Genomic DNA, 16,078 nt, shown 5'->3' with positions numbered 1-16,078 from the left:
AAAGCCTCAAAAACTTAGAAACGGGAGTGGGGTGGCTGTAGAAAAGGCTAGTGGGTAAGACCACTTCTTGCTCACACAGACGACTGGGTTCACTTCCCAGAACCCAAGTCAGATGGGTCACAATTCTCAATTTAAGGGACTCTTTTACTGGCATGCTTAGATACCCAAACACACACACACACACACACACACACACACACACACACACACATATTCACAGAATCGATTTGAGGAGTTATTTCATAAGAATTACCAAGGTGTGTTGAGTATAATTGAGGAAGACCTCAGCCAGCCTGAGGGACTGATGGTGATGATGATGATGATGATGATGGACACACATGAACAAGACTCCTTCGTATCTGATAGTAAAGATGAACCACTCTTATGTGATGGCATGAATATGTAATTATAATTGCATTACTCGTTAAGTATTACCAGCATTGTGAATACAGTAAAGCAAGGAGAAAGAGCTGGCATGGAAGTCAAGGTCATACACTGGTAGGTAAATTAGCTGCTCCATGTTTGTACCTGAAAGGAATTATATTTGTACCTCTCTTATACTTTGTTGTTTGTTTGTTTGTTTTGTAAAGATTATTTCAAAATTGTGATTTACAGTTTATTTCCTTGGGTTGTAGTATCAAACTTTATCTTTAAAAAATAGGTCATATAGGGCTGGGCTGTTCTTAGGACCTGAGCTCTGACCAGGTTTTAGGTTCTGTGGGAGTCCATACCTTGATGTAATAAAGTGGAGAGTGGTAAAATAGGACACCTGATGTGCTTTCTTGTCCTTGGAATGAACAAACACAGATACAATACACACACACATGCATGTCTTGTAAAAATCACAACTGAAATTAGAAATGGTTCACTTGGAACTTTTATGCTTATATGCTTGTGATACAGAAGGTTACAACAGAATCAGCTATTAAACACTATTAAACACCACCTTCTGGGAACGCTGCTGTTAATAAGAATCAACACAAACTGAGTCGTTTCTCCTATGACCAAGCAGTGCTAATTTTACAGCAGGGACAGACTAGAGTTTGCTATCTTTTCTTAGCAGATGGGTACTTGCTCCCTAGTGACTCCTTCCACAGTCAGACATTACATGGGATTTGTTCTCCTCTCTTGAAATATAAAAATTAAGAAATAAATGAAAAATATAAGAATATAATTAAACAACCTGTGGTCTTATAATCTCTGCAAAAGGACACTTTGGAACAGTTTTCCTCTGAAGATATTTGGGGGAACAATATTTTTAAATTGTAGAATGGAGAGGACATTCTGGGGACTGTTGAGAATTCTGGCCACTCTATTCACAGAGAATGGGGAGAAAAGAAGGCTCTCTTCCATCCATGAATGGAAACATTGTCTGGCTTTGAGGCTGCTCCTTGCCTGACTTCCCACACAAAACATTTTAGCTAGAGAGGCACTCCTCTAAGCAGGCATACATGATGAGTGCTGCATTCTCACAAGAGAATTTTAAACTCCCCTTGCATTTATTTAATTTTTTCTGGTCCATGTAATTTCTGAAGACAGATAACTATTTTATTCTAGATTTACATAAGGGTCTCTGTAATCTTCTTTGTTTTTAATTGTATAATGAGCATACATATGTGTTATTTATGTGTTAGAGTTGACTACTTTACCCTAAAGGATCATGGGATGTTCATCTGTAGAGGAGAAATGTAATTTGAAATTTTCTTCCTTTTTAAATACCTGCATGGAACTGATTAACATTTTAATAGCAAAAGCAATAAAAATAATTAAAAGCACATTTGCTATCTGTTCTGCCCCATTTCATTAATTTCCGCTTCTGTTCCCTGTCCCCCCACCCCCACCATAGAGGAAAAGATACATAATTTGTACCTTACTTTATCTCCCTTTTCAGGGTACATAATTCCTTTACCTAAACCAAATCAGTCCTAGGGTCATATATATATATATATATATATATATATATATATATATATATATATATATATAGTATAATTTCTCCATTTTAAAAGGCACATTGAAATTTCATCTTTATCTTTAAATATATTATGTCTGATTTATTTTAAAGTTCACTTGTCCATGTTTAGTAGGTAAATGTATGTAGAAAAAATGTTTGATTATAAGATAAACTCTCTCTTTTAATACTAATTTTGACTCCCAAGAAAGCAACAAATTATTCTGAAGAGGAGGAAGCCTTCCTATCCACAGCCATCTTTTTTTTTTTTGGTTCTGTCTTCTGCTACTTGGCATCTGCTCCTATTCGGAGGGTCCAGTCAGATGCAACCTGGAAGGTGTTGGCTTGCAAGCTGCGATGGTTAGAGAAGAAGCACAGTTAGTTAAGATGGGATCAGGTTCACTTCTAATCCCCACTCCCAGATTCTCAGTACCATCTAAAGGTCAGTTCTGTTATGAAGAGCAAATTAATAATGTCAGCTTTGAACTCAGCTCGGAGCTTCAGGGCTCCATGGTCATCTGGAGCAGTCCTGTTTTGCTTAACCTTTCTTTGGGATCTTAATTTGACTCCTGGGCAATTACAACCTTTAACTTACTAGCAGAAAAGGAAACACATTGAACATTACCTTGGAAAGACCATAGAGGGTGGGGGATGCTCCAGCTGGGGTGACATTAAACTACTTTTCACACCATCTCTTCCACTCTTTTAACTAGAGAAGGATGTGATCCTTACCACAGTTCACAATAAACTCCACCAGGGACCTCTCTTCTCCTAATTCCTTTCATACTTAATATCATACTCCATAGAGTTGATTATTTAAAAATTTAGTTTCCTCTTTTCATGTTTGTTCATTTTAAAATTAATTAGCATCGCAAATGCTGCTCATGCTCCTGGCTCCTCCCTCTCAGAGTCCCCCCCCCCCCCAATACCATCCCCTTCACCTCTAGGAGAATGCCCTCCTCTGTATCCCCTCCCCCAACCCCCAGCATCAAGTCTCTGCAGGATTAGGCACATCCTCTCTCACTGATACAGGACAATACTGCCCTCTGCTACATATGTGAAAGGGACGGAGCCTTGACTCAGCATGGACAGTCTCTTTGGTCACTGACTCAAGTCTTTCAAAGCTCCCAGGGATCCATGTTATTTGACACTATTCCTCATCCTTCAGGGTCTTTCATGTTAAAGGAACTGTTATTATTCTCCCAGAGTGTATGTTATTGCACTCTCTGTATAGAGTGTACGTTATTCCATTGCAGTAAGCGCCTCAGTAGCCCCTCCCATCCCTCCTTTGTTTTCTCCTCCCTCCTCCCCCTTCTCCACCCCTTCTTTTGCATTTTGGCTTATTTCTTCCACCCTCCATCAAGGTAGTGTGTGAAGAACCCTACCATAACAATAGCTCAAGTCAAACCCAGTCTTCAAAAACCCATCTTCATTTTGGATTGAAAAATAAATTCTCCATTTCAAAGGAACTGTCTTTTCCTGCCTTGATGATAATTAATCCTTATGAACAACTATATGTAGCTGTCATTCCTTTCTTTAAATTGGACAGATAGGGCTACAGAGCTTAAATGGATAGACTAGAGCTCACAAACATTTTTCACTACATTGTTTTGTGAAAATCTCACAGAATTATACACAATACAAACTCCATTTTGCATGTGAACAACATCTGCTATATGTAGGAGCTTTAAGAAAGCAGTAAGGAATCTGTGACATATTAGCTCTACCACACAATACCCACTGACATAAACTGGCCCCATGGGGCTATTCTTGTTTGATGTTTAAAAATAAATAAAAGACTTATTTAATTCATAAAACGCAATGATTAATGGATGGACTGGTAGGCAGGTCAACCTGACAAGGTTTCTGTGTCTCTCATAAGGAATATTCGATATTAAATGTGAATAATCTGAACTCAATTGAGCTTTACATTGCCCCCTTTTAAGGATTTTGAAAAGAATTTGAAAATAAATTCTGAAAGTAACTTGAAAGTAACTATGAAACAAAAAATAGGCTTCTTGTGGAATGTTTAAATAATATGAATAGACACACTGGGTGCCCCAAATTGTCCTGTGCTTTGAAAAAAAGATGAAGGCAGCTTCACTCTAGAACTTTTAGTAAACATAGTAGAAGATTACTTTTATACTGTTTTCACATTCAAAAATAAAATGTATAGAGGGAGAAACGGCATAGCATTTAAAGAGATGCAGTAGACAACATAGCACCTATTTCAGGCACCCCACAACTACCTGCAACTCCAGTTCCAGGGCACTCGGTGCTCTTCTGGCCTCTCTGCTTGCCTGCATACATGCACTCAGACAAACACTTATACCTAAAGCACATACATTCATATTTTTGAAAAGTAAATTAATTAAGTTTAACAGTCTGGTGCATTAACAACGTATGCTATCTAACTAAGCCAGATATATAGGGTTACTGACCTAGTCTGTAAATAAGTCATGTTTCCAGTTTTTCTTATCCCCTTTTCTCTTCATCTTCTTTGTTCTTTTGCATACAAGGTCTTGTGAAGCCCTGGCTGGCCTCCATCTGACTCTATAGTTCAGTTTCTCATCTTCCTGTCTCTACCTCCTAAATTCCGGTATTACTGGTCTGTGCTAACATGCCCTGTTTATGCAGTGACATAGATCAAACTTAGGGCTTCCTGCAAAGCAGATAAGGGTTCTACCCACTTAGCCACATACCCAGCCTTCCTCTAGCATCATATATACTACACAGAGATGCTCTTAGATGAACTGTCAGCTGCACCTGAGCTTATGCGGATATGTCTGAATCCCCAAGTAGTTGTTAACTGCTTTCCTCAAGGCTTTATACTGGTGACACAAACCCTCGTTTTTGATTCTTAATGTGAAAAGCTGAGCAAATGCTTTACTCTAGATGTTTTGAGAACATTTGCTGTGTACCTTCCTACCACTCATGAATATGAAATAGGGGGGAGTTTCAGTTTAGAGTTAGATATTACATGAAAAAAATTAACACGTGAAAAACATGAATCTGCCGGATATGGTGTCTTATCAAGAGTAATTATGCTTATAGTTCTGCTGGCAGAGATTCAGACAACTGTGCATTAACAGAGTTAGTAAGCTGATGACTGGGGAATAAAATCCAGTCATACTAAATGCTCAGCCACTAAGCCATGATGCAGATACCACCTTGCTTTGAGATTAAATTAAAAATTAACTTCAAGACTCCCATTCTTTTTATACAGAGAACATCTGGATTATTCTTTTGTTGTTGTTTGCTTGGATTTAAGAGAGCTTTCTGTAACCTGGCTAATTTCTAACTTATCACACAAGATAATTTTGAACTTCTGAATCTACTGCTTTAATTTAGAGTTCTGGGAGTATAGACATGCACAGCACACACAGGATTCTGGGGATAGAATACAGATCTTCATGAGTACTTGGCAAACACTCTCACACTCTCCAACAAAGCTATACCCCATAGCCCCTCACCTGGGGAGGTTTTATTTGTTTGTTTTTGTTTTGCTTTGCTTTTTAGGAAAGATGGCTGAACTACCTGGAACTAGAAGAAATTATTTGCGTTTGTACATTAACTGGTGGCACTGACCTAGGTTAGAGTAGCCCCACACTCTAAGAATGGTTATTTAGATTCTGGAGAGCCTGGAAAAGCTGTGCGGGGCCTGTACTGGTCATGGGTAATTGGGAAGTCTAGAATGGACTGAATAATGTTTAATTCAAGCAAGATTTCAGGCAATGCTGATAGTACAGGTTTATGGGTCATTCAAAGATAATATTAAGACTGGTCTAGAAAGGCAGGAAACCACAGGCCTGGAGACAAAGCTGAGAGACATTAGGACAAGGACAAGGTGATAGTGACAACACAAGAACAGGATAAAGCTCTTAGGAGATCCGAGCAAGGAACCAGGGGTAACTGGCAGGGATCACTGTAAGGTAAGGGGGAAACTCTTTCAGCACAGTATTACAAATCTGTTTCCCTTGTTTAAAGATGTGTTCTGTGTTTATGTGTATTTCTGTACATATTAATACAAGTCCCTGAAGGAAGCCAAAGGAGGCTTTGAGGGGAGGTTACATACATTGTGAGCCACCCTGGGTCTTCTATTAGAGCAGCAAGTGAGCCACATCCCCAGACCCAATGATGTTTCTTACTGGTGTGTTGCGTGGATTCTCAAGTGTCCTTCCTTGTTGAGAGAAGATAATCAGGAAAAATCAAAAGATACCCTGCTCTACTTGTGCAACTGTGTTTGTGTAATTTTTTTCTTTAAAATTTAGTTTTCTCTGGGGTCCAGGTTAACTGAGATTGATGGTCCTCCTCCTCAGCTTCTTCCAGCTTTCCCCTAATTCAACTACAGAGGTCAGGGGTTTCTGTTCATTGGTTGGGTGCAAATATCTGTCTCTGATTCTTTCAGCTGCTTGTTGGGTGTTTCAGGGGAAGTCATGATAACCCCCTTTTTGTGAGGACTCTATACCCTCCATAATAGTGTCAAGTCTTGGGGCCTCCCCTTGAGCTGGATCCCACTTTGGGCCTTCTTTTCCTCAGGCTTCTCTCCATTTCCATTCCTGTAGTTCTTACATACAGCAACAACTATGAGTCAGAAATTTGACAGTGGGATGGCAATCTCATCCCTCACTTGATGCCCTGTCTTTCTTTCTTTCTTTTTTTTTGATATAATTTATTTACATTTCAAATGATTTCCCCTTTTCTAGCCCCCCCCCCACTCCCCGAAAGTCCCATAAGCCGCCTTCTCTTCCCCTGTCCTCCCACCCACCCCTTCCCACTTCCCCGTTCTGGTTTTGCTGAATACTGGAGGTGGGCTCTACCAGTTCCCTCTCCGCAATGTGGGGCATTTCATCTAAGGGCCCTCACCTCCCAGGCCTCTGGTACATTCTGAAGGGTCCCCCTCCCCACAACCTCCTACCACCTGAGGTTGCATGCTTCTATTCTTTCTGCTGGCCCTCAGGGATTTCAGTCCTTTCCCCCCACCCAGTACCTGATCATCTTCTCCTCCCCTATCCCCTTTCCCTCCCAGATCCCTTCCTCCCTGCTGCCCCTTGTGGTTGCTTTATTCTCCCTCCCAAGTGCAACTGAGACATCCTCACTTGGGCCCTAGGGCATGTTGACCTTTTTGAGTTCTGTGGGTTGTGTCTTTGGTACTCAGCACTTTTTCTTTTCTTTTCTCTTCTTTTCTTATCTCTTCTTTTTTTCCTAATCTCCACTTATTACTGAGTACACCTTTTTAGGTCTAAGTTACCTCACTCAGGACGATATTTTCTAGTTCCATCCATTTACCTGCAAAACTCAGGATGCCCTCGTTCTTAATAGCTGAGTAGTATTCCATTGTGTAAATGAACCACATTTTCTGTATCCATTCTTCTGTTGTGGGAAATCTGGGTTGTTTCTAACTTCTGGCTATCACAAACAAGGCAGCTATGAACATAGTAGAATATGTGCCCATTTGGCATGGTGGGACATCTTTTGGATATATTTCCAAGAGTGGGATTACTGGGTCTTAAGGTAGATCTATTTCCAATTTGGGGAGGAGCCTCCAGTTTAATTTCCAGAGTGGTTATACCAATTTGCAATCCCACCAGCAGTGGAGGAGTGTTCCTCTTTCTCCACATCCTTACCAACATGTGATGTTACCTGAGGTTTTGATCTTAGTCATTCTGATTGATATAAGGTGAAATCTCAGGGTAATTTTGACTTGCATTTCTCTGATCACTAAGGATTTTGAACATTTCTTTAGGTGTTTCTCAGCCATTCAAGATTCCTGAGTTGTGAATTCTAGGTTTAGTTCTATACCCCATGTTTTGATTGGGTTATTAGGTTTTTCGGTGGTTAGTTTCTTGAGTTCTTTATATATTTTGGATATTAGCCCTCTATCAGATGTGGAGTTAGTGAAGATTTTTCCCCAATCTATAGGTTACCAATTTGTCTTATTGGCTATGTCATTTGCCTTACAGAAACATTCCAATTTCATGAGGTCCCATTTATCAAACGTTGGTCTTAGAGTGTGAGCCATTGGAGTTCTGTTTAGTAAATTTTCCCCTGCACCGATGAGTACAAGGCTCTTTCCCACTTTCTCTTCTATTAAATTCACTGTAGCGGGTTTTATGTTGAGGTCCTTGATCCACTTGGATCTTGTGTCCTGAACATTTTGGGATATATTTGAGCATTATTTAAGTTTCTCTTTAGATATTGTTCTAGTCTAACAAAATTATGTCAATCATTTTCTTTCAAAAGAACTACAAAACCACTGAAATTTCTAAACATGCAAATATTAGTTTTTTATAGACTCCAATTAAAAGGAACTTCACTGACTTATACCTCTGGCTATAGATTGACTTCAAATCCTGCACTATCCCAAAGCTTTGACCACCCTGTATCCATACATGTTGACTATGCAAAATGGTTACCTCATGTAAATTTGAAGAAATTAGACATTCCTCATTTCCTACAGCAGAGTCTGTAGCTTTGCATGTAGCCTAGTATTATATTGGCAGTTGGCAAACTGCTCAGTATGCACTATACAGATTGGACACCTGTCATATTTGAATGTCTTCCCCAGTATATCTGTTGTAATGCATTCAGAGAATGAACCCTACAACCACTCCAAACATATTGTAAAATTGTACAGTATATTCTTTTTGGAAATTTGGCTAGCTGTCAGAGTTTTGTTCTTCTGAGGTTTTCAAGCTAGATCTAGGTAGACATTTCTAACTGTACCTTGTAAATATTCTCAGTAAATGGAGGCTTATTACAGTTACTATTCTATTTCTATGACATGAATCAATATAGGAAATCTAAAATTAATTTTATTATATTGATTTATGTATTATTTTTCTAGAATGTGTGTGCTCTCTCATATGTTCACATGAGAATTTGTTTTCTGTTTATCTGTTTGTCCCTATGTCAACCCATGTTACCTGATGTGTTTGAGGGTCAGAGGACAACTTTCAGAAGTTGATTATTTTAGATTACCTTAGTGATATTTTCAGATTGTTCAGTAAAGTAATACATTATTATGAAAATTGTTCTTTAATTTTAAGAGACTGGGGACCTTTTCTGGACCTCCTAGCCACAGTTAATACACCTTGAGATCATATGAGAATTCACAATTCTGTATATTCAAATAGTTTATTTAACCTGCTTTTAACAAAACAGTGGAGAAACCATTTTTTGCTATATTGAATTTCCTATGTAGTCAACTCCTACAAACTAAGCTAATGCACAGCTCTAATTCTAAGATGCATTCTCTTCTATGCAGTATGATACGGAGAGCAATGTATGTATATTTGTAAGTGTGTTAGGATAATGTTTGGTTGAAAACATAGAATACAGTTTGAAAGCACCTTATAAAATGAACATGCTGTGTGTAACATACAGATATTGCTTGTTTGTAATGTGGTTTGTTGTCTGGGTTCATTGGAGTCCAGCTGTAGTCAGCAACTTAATTCCTTACAAAGTTCAGTTAATGATTACTGTAAAGTATGCCATTCCTTCCCTGTTTGATACTTTCTGTGCTATTCAGTAAGGACAGAGCAAATCTCTTTGGTAGGGATATTCACAGATGCATGGAGACAGATAGATTCAGAAGAGAGCCTTCTAATAGTAACAGATTCAGACTCATATATACAACAGACAGGCAGGGACAATGTAAGATACAAGGAAAGTAAAATAAAGAATTCATTATCTCAGCTTGCTCTTAGTTAAGCAGCAGCAGAAAGGGCTTGGATGTCTTACCTTAATGTGGCACCAAAGCACTATTAGCGATTCTGAGTTTATCATTAATATATTCAAACCAACTGCATTTTGGTGCTTCATGTGAGGAATCCCAAATGTGTTAAATCTATGTAATTCAGTATAAATGTCCTTGGACTACTTGTGACCAAATCATCCTTGAAACAATTTGCAGTTGAAAATGTGAACAGCATGAATATAATAGAAACAATTCAAATAAGAATAATTCAAAATATTCTGCTACCCAAGAGGGAATGAGTTGGGACAAACTGTTGCCCCATTTGAATTGATTCAGAGGTTTATCAGTTTGGTTTGTAGGAAATACCATGTTTGTATTTGCAGAATTAAGCACGTAGAAAGGTTAATGGAGCACTAAAGTAAATACAGGGATGAGATAAAAGGCAAGGAGTTTTGTTTTGGGACATCTGGTGACTGACTGCTCACAACCAGGCTGAAGAACCAGTGAGATAAATGATTCAGTCTTTAAGCGCCAAGTAGTAGAATAACTTTAAGCAAGAATGATGATGTTAGAATGATGATGTTAAAAAGAATTACTCCATTTTCTCAGACATATGATTAAAGAAAATGCTTTTTAAAGTTTCATGTGTGTGAGTGTGTGTGTGTATGTGTGTGTGTGTGTGTATACATATATGTGTGGGTATGTGTACAGGATTGTTTTATGTGGATATACATGTATACACAGGACAGAGATAAACATCTATTGTCATTTCTAAAGATAACGTTTACCTTGTTTCCTTGAGGCAGAATCTCTTGCTGACCTATAACAGCTGGCAAGCAAGACCCAACCTGTCTCCCCATTTCCAAAACTGAGATTTTAAGAGTATACTTCTACCCCTAGCTTCTCTTATATTACATGAGTACTCTGGATCAAACACAGATCTTCAGTCTTCTTGCTTCAAGAGAAGTACTTTACCAACTGATACATTTCTCCAGCCTTAACCCTTGGTTGAGCATTTGCCAACTCTGAAGATATTTGATAGTTTACATTTGTATCAGTGACCACTCCTATCATTGGCTTCTGAGGAGCATGAAGGCATCATCAAGAGAGTTACCCACCATCACTAACTCTTTCAGTAGATTAATAATTCCCAACCTTTCTAATGCTAAGAAACTTTAATATACTTCAAGTTGTGGTGACCCCCAATCATAAAATTATTTCTTAGCTACTTCATAACTGTAATTTTGCCACTGTTATGAATTGTGATGTAAGTATCTGATATGCAGAATATCTGATATGTTACTTCAAAGGGTCATGACCCACAGGTTGAGAACTACTGCAATAGATGGACTCTGAAAAGTCTGTGTGAATACTATATTCCATGGAAAAGTTTGTCATTTGCCATCATCTCTAGTTTATGTTAGATATTCTGAAATGAATGGTGTTTAAGTAGATCACTTGATATATGCAAAAAATGAAAAACTTCTCATATGCATAATAGAGAGAGAGAAGTTAGAGAATAAACATTGATTACAGCTAGGGAGGTAGCTTAGGATGAGCACGGGGCATAGAGCATGAGGTCCTGAGTTCAGATTCACAGCACACATGTATGTACAAAGCAGGCTATGTTGTATATGTGACTTAACCTCTATGATTTGGAAGCGAGAGACAAGAGGACTACTGGATCTTGTAGCCACCGACTTAGAAAAAAAAAAAAAAGAAGAAGAAATTGCCAATACCAGGCTCAGTGAGAAACCCTGTCTAAACTCAATGAGAAGAGAATAACAGACTGAGACACATCCCATGACCTACTTTGGCCCCTGCATATACATGTTGGAGGCACGTCAATCAATCATGAATACATATGCATCTCAAATATATGTTCAGCATATGTACACACACATACACAAATTAAACAAGAATAATTTGAAAAAGAGGTATATGGAAAGTCACTGTAGTTTTCCATCACAATGAAAGACAAAGTTAATATTTTTAGGGTGGTTGCCATGAAAAAGAGAACAACATGCTCTGTGAGTTGATTTCCCTTGGTTTTAGCTGTTAACACTGTGTTTATGACTGCATTCAAGTCTGTAATCACAATGATCACTGAGAATCAGTGACGATGAGATATTTTTATATTTTTTATTAGATATATTCTTTTTTATATTTCAAATGATTTCCCCTTTCCTGGTTTCCCCCTCCCTAAAAGTCCCATAAGCCATCTTCCCTCCCCTTGATCCCCAATTGACCCCCTCCCACTTCTCAGTCCTGGTATTCCCCTATACTGCTACATTGAGCCTTTCCAGGACCAGGGGCCTCTCCTTCCTTCTTCTTGGATATTATTTGATATGTGAATTGTGTCTTGGGTATTCCAAACTTCTGGGCTAATATCTACTTATCAGTGAGTGCATACCACGTGTGTTCTTTTGTGATTGGGTTGCCTCACTTAGGAGGATATTTTCTAGTTCCACCCATTTGCTTAAGAATTTCATGAATTCATTGTTTTCAATAACTGGGTAGTATTCCATAGTCTAAATATACCACATTTTCTATATCCATTCCTCCACTGAGGGACATCTGGGTTTTTTTTCAGCTTCTGGCTATTATAAATAGGGCTGCTATGAAAATAGTGGAGCATGTGTCATTATTATATCCTGGGGAATCCTCTGGGTATATGCCCAGGAGTGGTATAAAAGGGTCCTCTGGTAGTATCATGCCCAGTTTTCTGAGGAACTGCCAGACTGATTTCCAGAGTGGTTGTACCAACCTCCAATCCCACCAGCAGTGGAGTAGTATTCCTCTTTCTCCACATCCTCTCCAGCACCTGCTGTCTCCTGAGTTTTTGATCTTAGCCATTCTGACTGGTATGAGGTAAAGTCTCAGGTTTGTTTTGATTTGCATTTTCCTGATGACTAAGGATGTTTAACATTTTTTAGGTGCTTCTCAGCCGTTTGATATTCCTCAGGTAAAATTCTTTGTTTACCTCTGTACCCCATTTTAATAGGATTATTTGGCTCTCTGGAGTCTACCTTCTTGAGTTCTTTGTATATAGTGCATATTAGCCCTCTGTTGGATGTAGGGTTGGTATAATTTGGTAAAATCTTTTCCCAATTTGTTGGTTGTGTTGTTGGCCTATTGACAGTGTTGTTTGCCTTACAGAAACTTTGAGGTCCCATTTGTCAATTCTTGATCTTAGAGCATAAGCTTTTGGTGTTCTGTTCAGGAAATTTTACCCTGTGCCCATGTGTTCAAGGCTCTTCTCCAGTTTCTTTTTTATTAGTTTCAGTGTGTCTGGTTTACGTGGAGGTCCTTGATCCACTTGGATTTGAACTTAGTACAAGGAGATAAGAATGGATTGATTTGCAATCTTCTGCATGCTGACCTCCAGTTGAACCAACACCAATACCTGCCTGTCACTGTACCAATACAATGCAGTTTTAAACACTATTGCTCTGTAGTACTGCTTGAGGTCTGGGATACTGATTCCCCCAGTTCTTTTACTGCTGAGAATAGTTTCATCTATACTGTGTTTTTTGTTATTCCAGATGAATTCTTAAAGAGGTGTGTGTGTGTGTGTGTGTGTGTGTGTGTGAGAGAGAGAGAGAGAGAGAGAGAGAGAGAGAGAGAGAGAGAGAGAGATCCACTTGACTATGTGTATATAATATAGTGCAGGTGACTGCAGAATCCAGAAGAGCACATTGGACCATCTATAACTGGAGTCACAGGAGGTTACAAACTACCTAAGTAGGTGCTAGGAACAGAACTGGAGTCACGTCGTCACACACAAGAGACTTAACTGCTCTTAAAGCCTGAGCCATTTCTCTGTGTTCCAAGTTTCATGTCATATAAAATTACTTCAGGGAAAATCTGGCATTCATTTCAAATATGGTATTCCAGACATTGTAGAATTAAGCTTGTACATTTCCAGGCAGCAGGGTGGAACACAGGTCAGTTGTAAAGTAAGCAGCTCATCATAGCCATTGTGAGAGGAGTTCAGCTTTGCCCTTTCCCGTCGATCTTGCCTCCCTACCAATATCTGCACACTGCCCAGTGTGAGAATATTTTCAGTTATTGATAGAAAAAAACTCATTTAATTTAGATACTACATTGTGTTTGTTGTTAATGAATCATGGGCAAGCTAATAGAAATAAACCTGCCTTGTTGAAAAAAAATGTGCAGTGTTTGATGGTAAAGGATATTACCTCTCATTTTCTTGTTTCCAATTTTTTCTTCATAAGTTTAGAAGAGCAGCTGAAAGTTCTTCAAGGGTAAAAGTATATTTAGTTCTTTGTAGTATCTTCCATTGTAGACAATGATTAGAAATGCAGGTTGGCATTGCTGTTCCTCTGCAGATTCCTTTACCCACTGTTCATGCAATGGAGCTTCCTTATACACAAAGGCAGCATGTATGAAGTTATGCTACCTTCTCTGGTAAAGAAAATAGATTGTACTCCCCAAAATATATCCATCCATTTATAATCTATGCACCTTTGAATAATTAAAGAAGCTGCTGAAGAGAAAACTGATTCTAATCAGCTTTCAAACTGTGATCACTCCTGTGCTGAATCTTTCCTTTAAGACCGTATTTCTCCAGGAACAGGTATAATTACAAAACTCCTTCTCTGCCTCTGCAGGAACTAGGAAGTAACAGCCCTCCACAAAGAAACTGGAAGGGAATTGCCATTGCCCTGCTGGTGATCCTGGTAGTGTGCTCACTCATCACGATGTCTGTCATCCTGTTAACACCAGGTAATCCATTCCTGTTCCTCTCTTTGAATGGTATTTTGGTGGAAATGTTCATGATGCCTTACAAAGTTAGTTGTATGTGGTTTCTTTGGATAGACTAATACAGGCTCAATTTCTTTTTAAAGCACAACTAGATGATTTGCCTAATGGCATGGTGATATTTGTAGCTTCAATATTTTGTGGGCATTTGGAGTGAAGCTGGAACCTTTAATGCATAAAACAAGGAGGATAAGAAGATTCATGGTCTCCATTACTATTTAAAGATATGTTTTTTGGTTTAACAAATGTCTATGCCATGTGACTCATTTTTGTATTCCATAATTTATCGTAATTTTATTAGGAATCACCCCAAACTAGGAATGAATCCATCTATCCTTCAAGGAAATAATGCATGAACAAATATGCAATAAAACAGTATTCCACAGAGAAATGAGTAAATGCCCAAAGTATTCAAATAATAGGAATGCAAAAAGCTAAGTGCAAGAAGTCAAACCCCAAATTCTATGAATTATGCAGAAGCATTTATATAAATGTTATTTATATGGCATTCTCAAAAAGAAAGGGCAAAATGGGGCATGCAACTATATAGTTCAGTTAGAAGGATGTTCAACTAACATGCATGAGACCCCGTATCCAACACCCAGCACTATGTAAATGGGGAGCAATGGTGCAGAGACATAATCCTTACAGCTGAGGATAGATGTACAAAATTCAGAAGTACATAGTTATTTGTAGCTATATAGGCTGATGCCTGATACATAAGACACCAAAGAAACAAACTCTTGTGAGAAAGGGTTTGTTTGAATCTGGTAGCAAATTTGTTCTCAGTGTTGACTGAGTGGGTTCTGTGGTCCTTTGGAAATGCAGTGACTGGAGTAATAGTCTCTTTTGGCTTTTATTTTGGGCTGAAGATGAGAGAATGCTGTGTCCAACTGTACTTCCATGTATGATAACGCAATATATGGACATAGAGTATCTGAGAGGAGTAGAGACCATAAGGAGATAGATAGATAGATAGATAGATAGATAGATAGATAGATAGATAGAGATCAGAATGTGGAAATCATTTCTTTTTGTCTCCTCTTCCAGTTTTGCTTTTGGGGTCTTGATACCTTAGGCTGATGGGGAAACCATAAGGGCAGGCTCCACAGAGCATGCTGCATGAATCATCTCTGTCTGGGAAATTGTTTTATATATTTATTTATTTATTTATTTATTTATTTATTTATTTATTTATTCAATTATCTTTCTCCTTTCTTCCCTCCCCTTTGGCTCTCTTCCTTCCTTCCTCACTCTCTCTAGAGAATAAATAAAAGCTATCTGCTATTTATTTTTGATAGTTTACATATTCAGAAGTTAATATTTTTACAAAGAGAATATTTCTTTTTTCTTTCTTTCTTTCTTTTTTTTTTTTGTTTTTTCAAGACAGGATTCTCTGTACTGCCCTGCCTGTCCTGGAACTCACTCTGTAGACCAGGCTGGCCTAAAACTCAGAAATTAACCTGCCTCTGACTTGCTGGGATTATAGAGTGCACCACTACCGCCTGGCTAGAATATTTCAATGAGTATTGCCCCAATGATAATTCCTGGACAGGGTTTTTACATAATTTAATGTGGGACTTTTATGGAATGAATTCACCTATGTGCACTACTTTATTCCCTAGGAGTTACAGTATGCTTTA

General features: G+C 38.4%; 1 protein-coding gene across 1 annotated transcript in view; it reads left to right on the top strand.

Annotated features, from left to right (window-relative positions):
- Positions 1 to 16,078, top strand: part of Dpp10 (dipeptidyl peptidase like 10) — a 794,281-nt gene that overhangs the window by 151,474 nt on the left and 626,729 nt on the right. Inside the window, exon 2 of the mRNA XM_052200993.1 lies at positions 14,285 to 14,399. Within this exon, the coding sequence (XP_052056953.1) occupies positions 14,285 to 14,399 (115 nt within the window). The remainder of the gene's footprint in view (positions 1 to 14,284; positions 14,400 to 16,078) is intronic.

The sequence above is a fragment of the Apodemus sylvaticus genome, chromosome 12, assembly GCF_947179515.1.
Source record: "Apodemus sylvaticus chromosome 12, mApoSyl1.1, whole genome shotgun sequence".
In the NCBI taxonomy this organism is placed as follows: Eukaryota; Metazoa; Chordata; class Mammalia; order Rodentia; family Muridae; genus Apodemus; species Apodemus sylvaticus.
The sequence above is the reverse complement of the archived record's forward strand: the minus strand, read 5'-3'. Positions and strand labels throughout refer to the sequence as shown.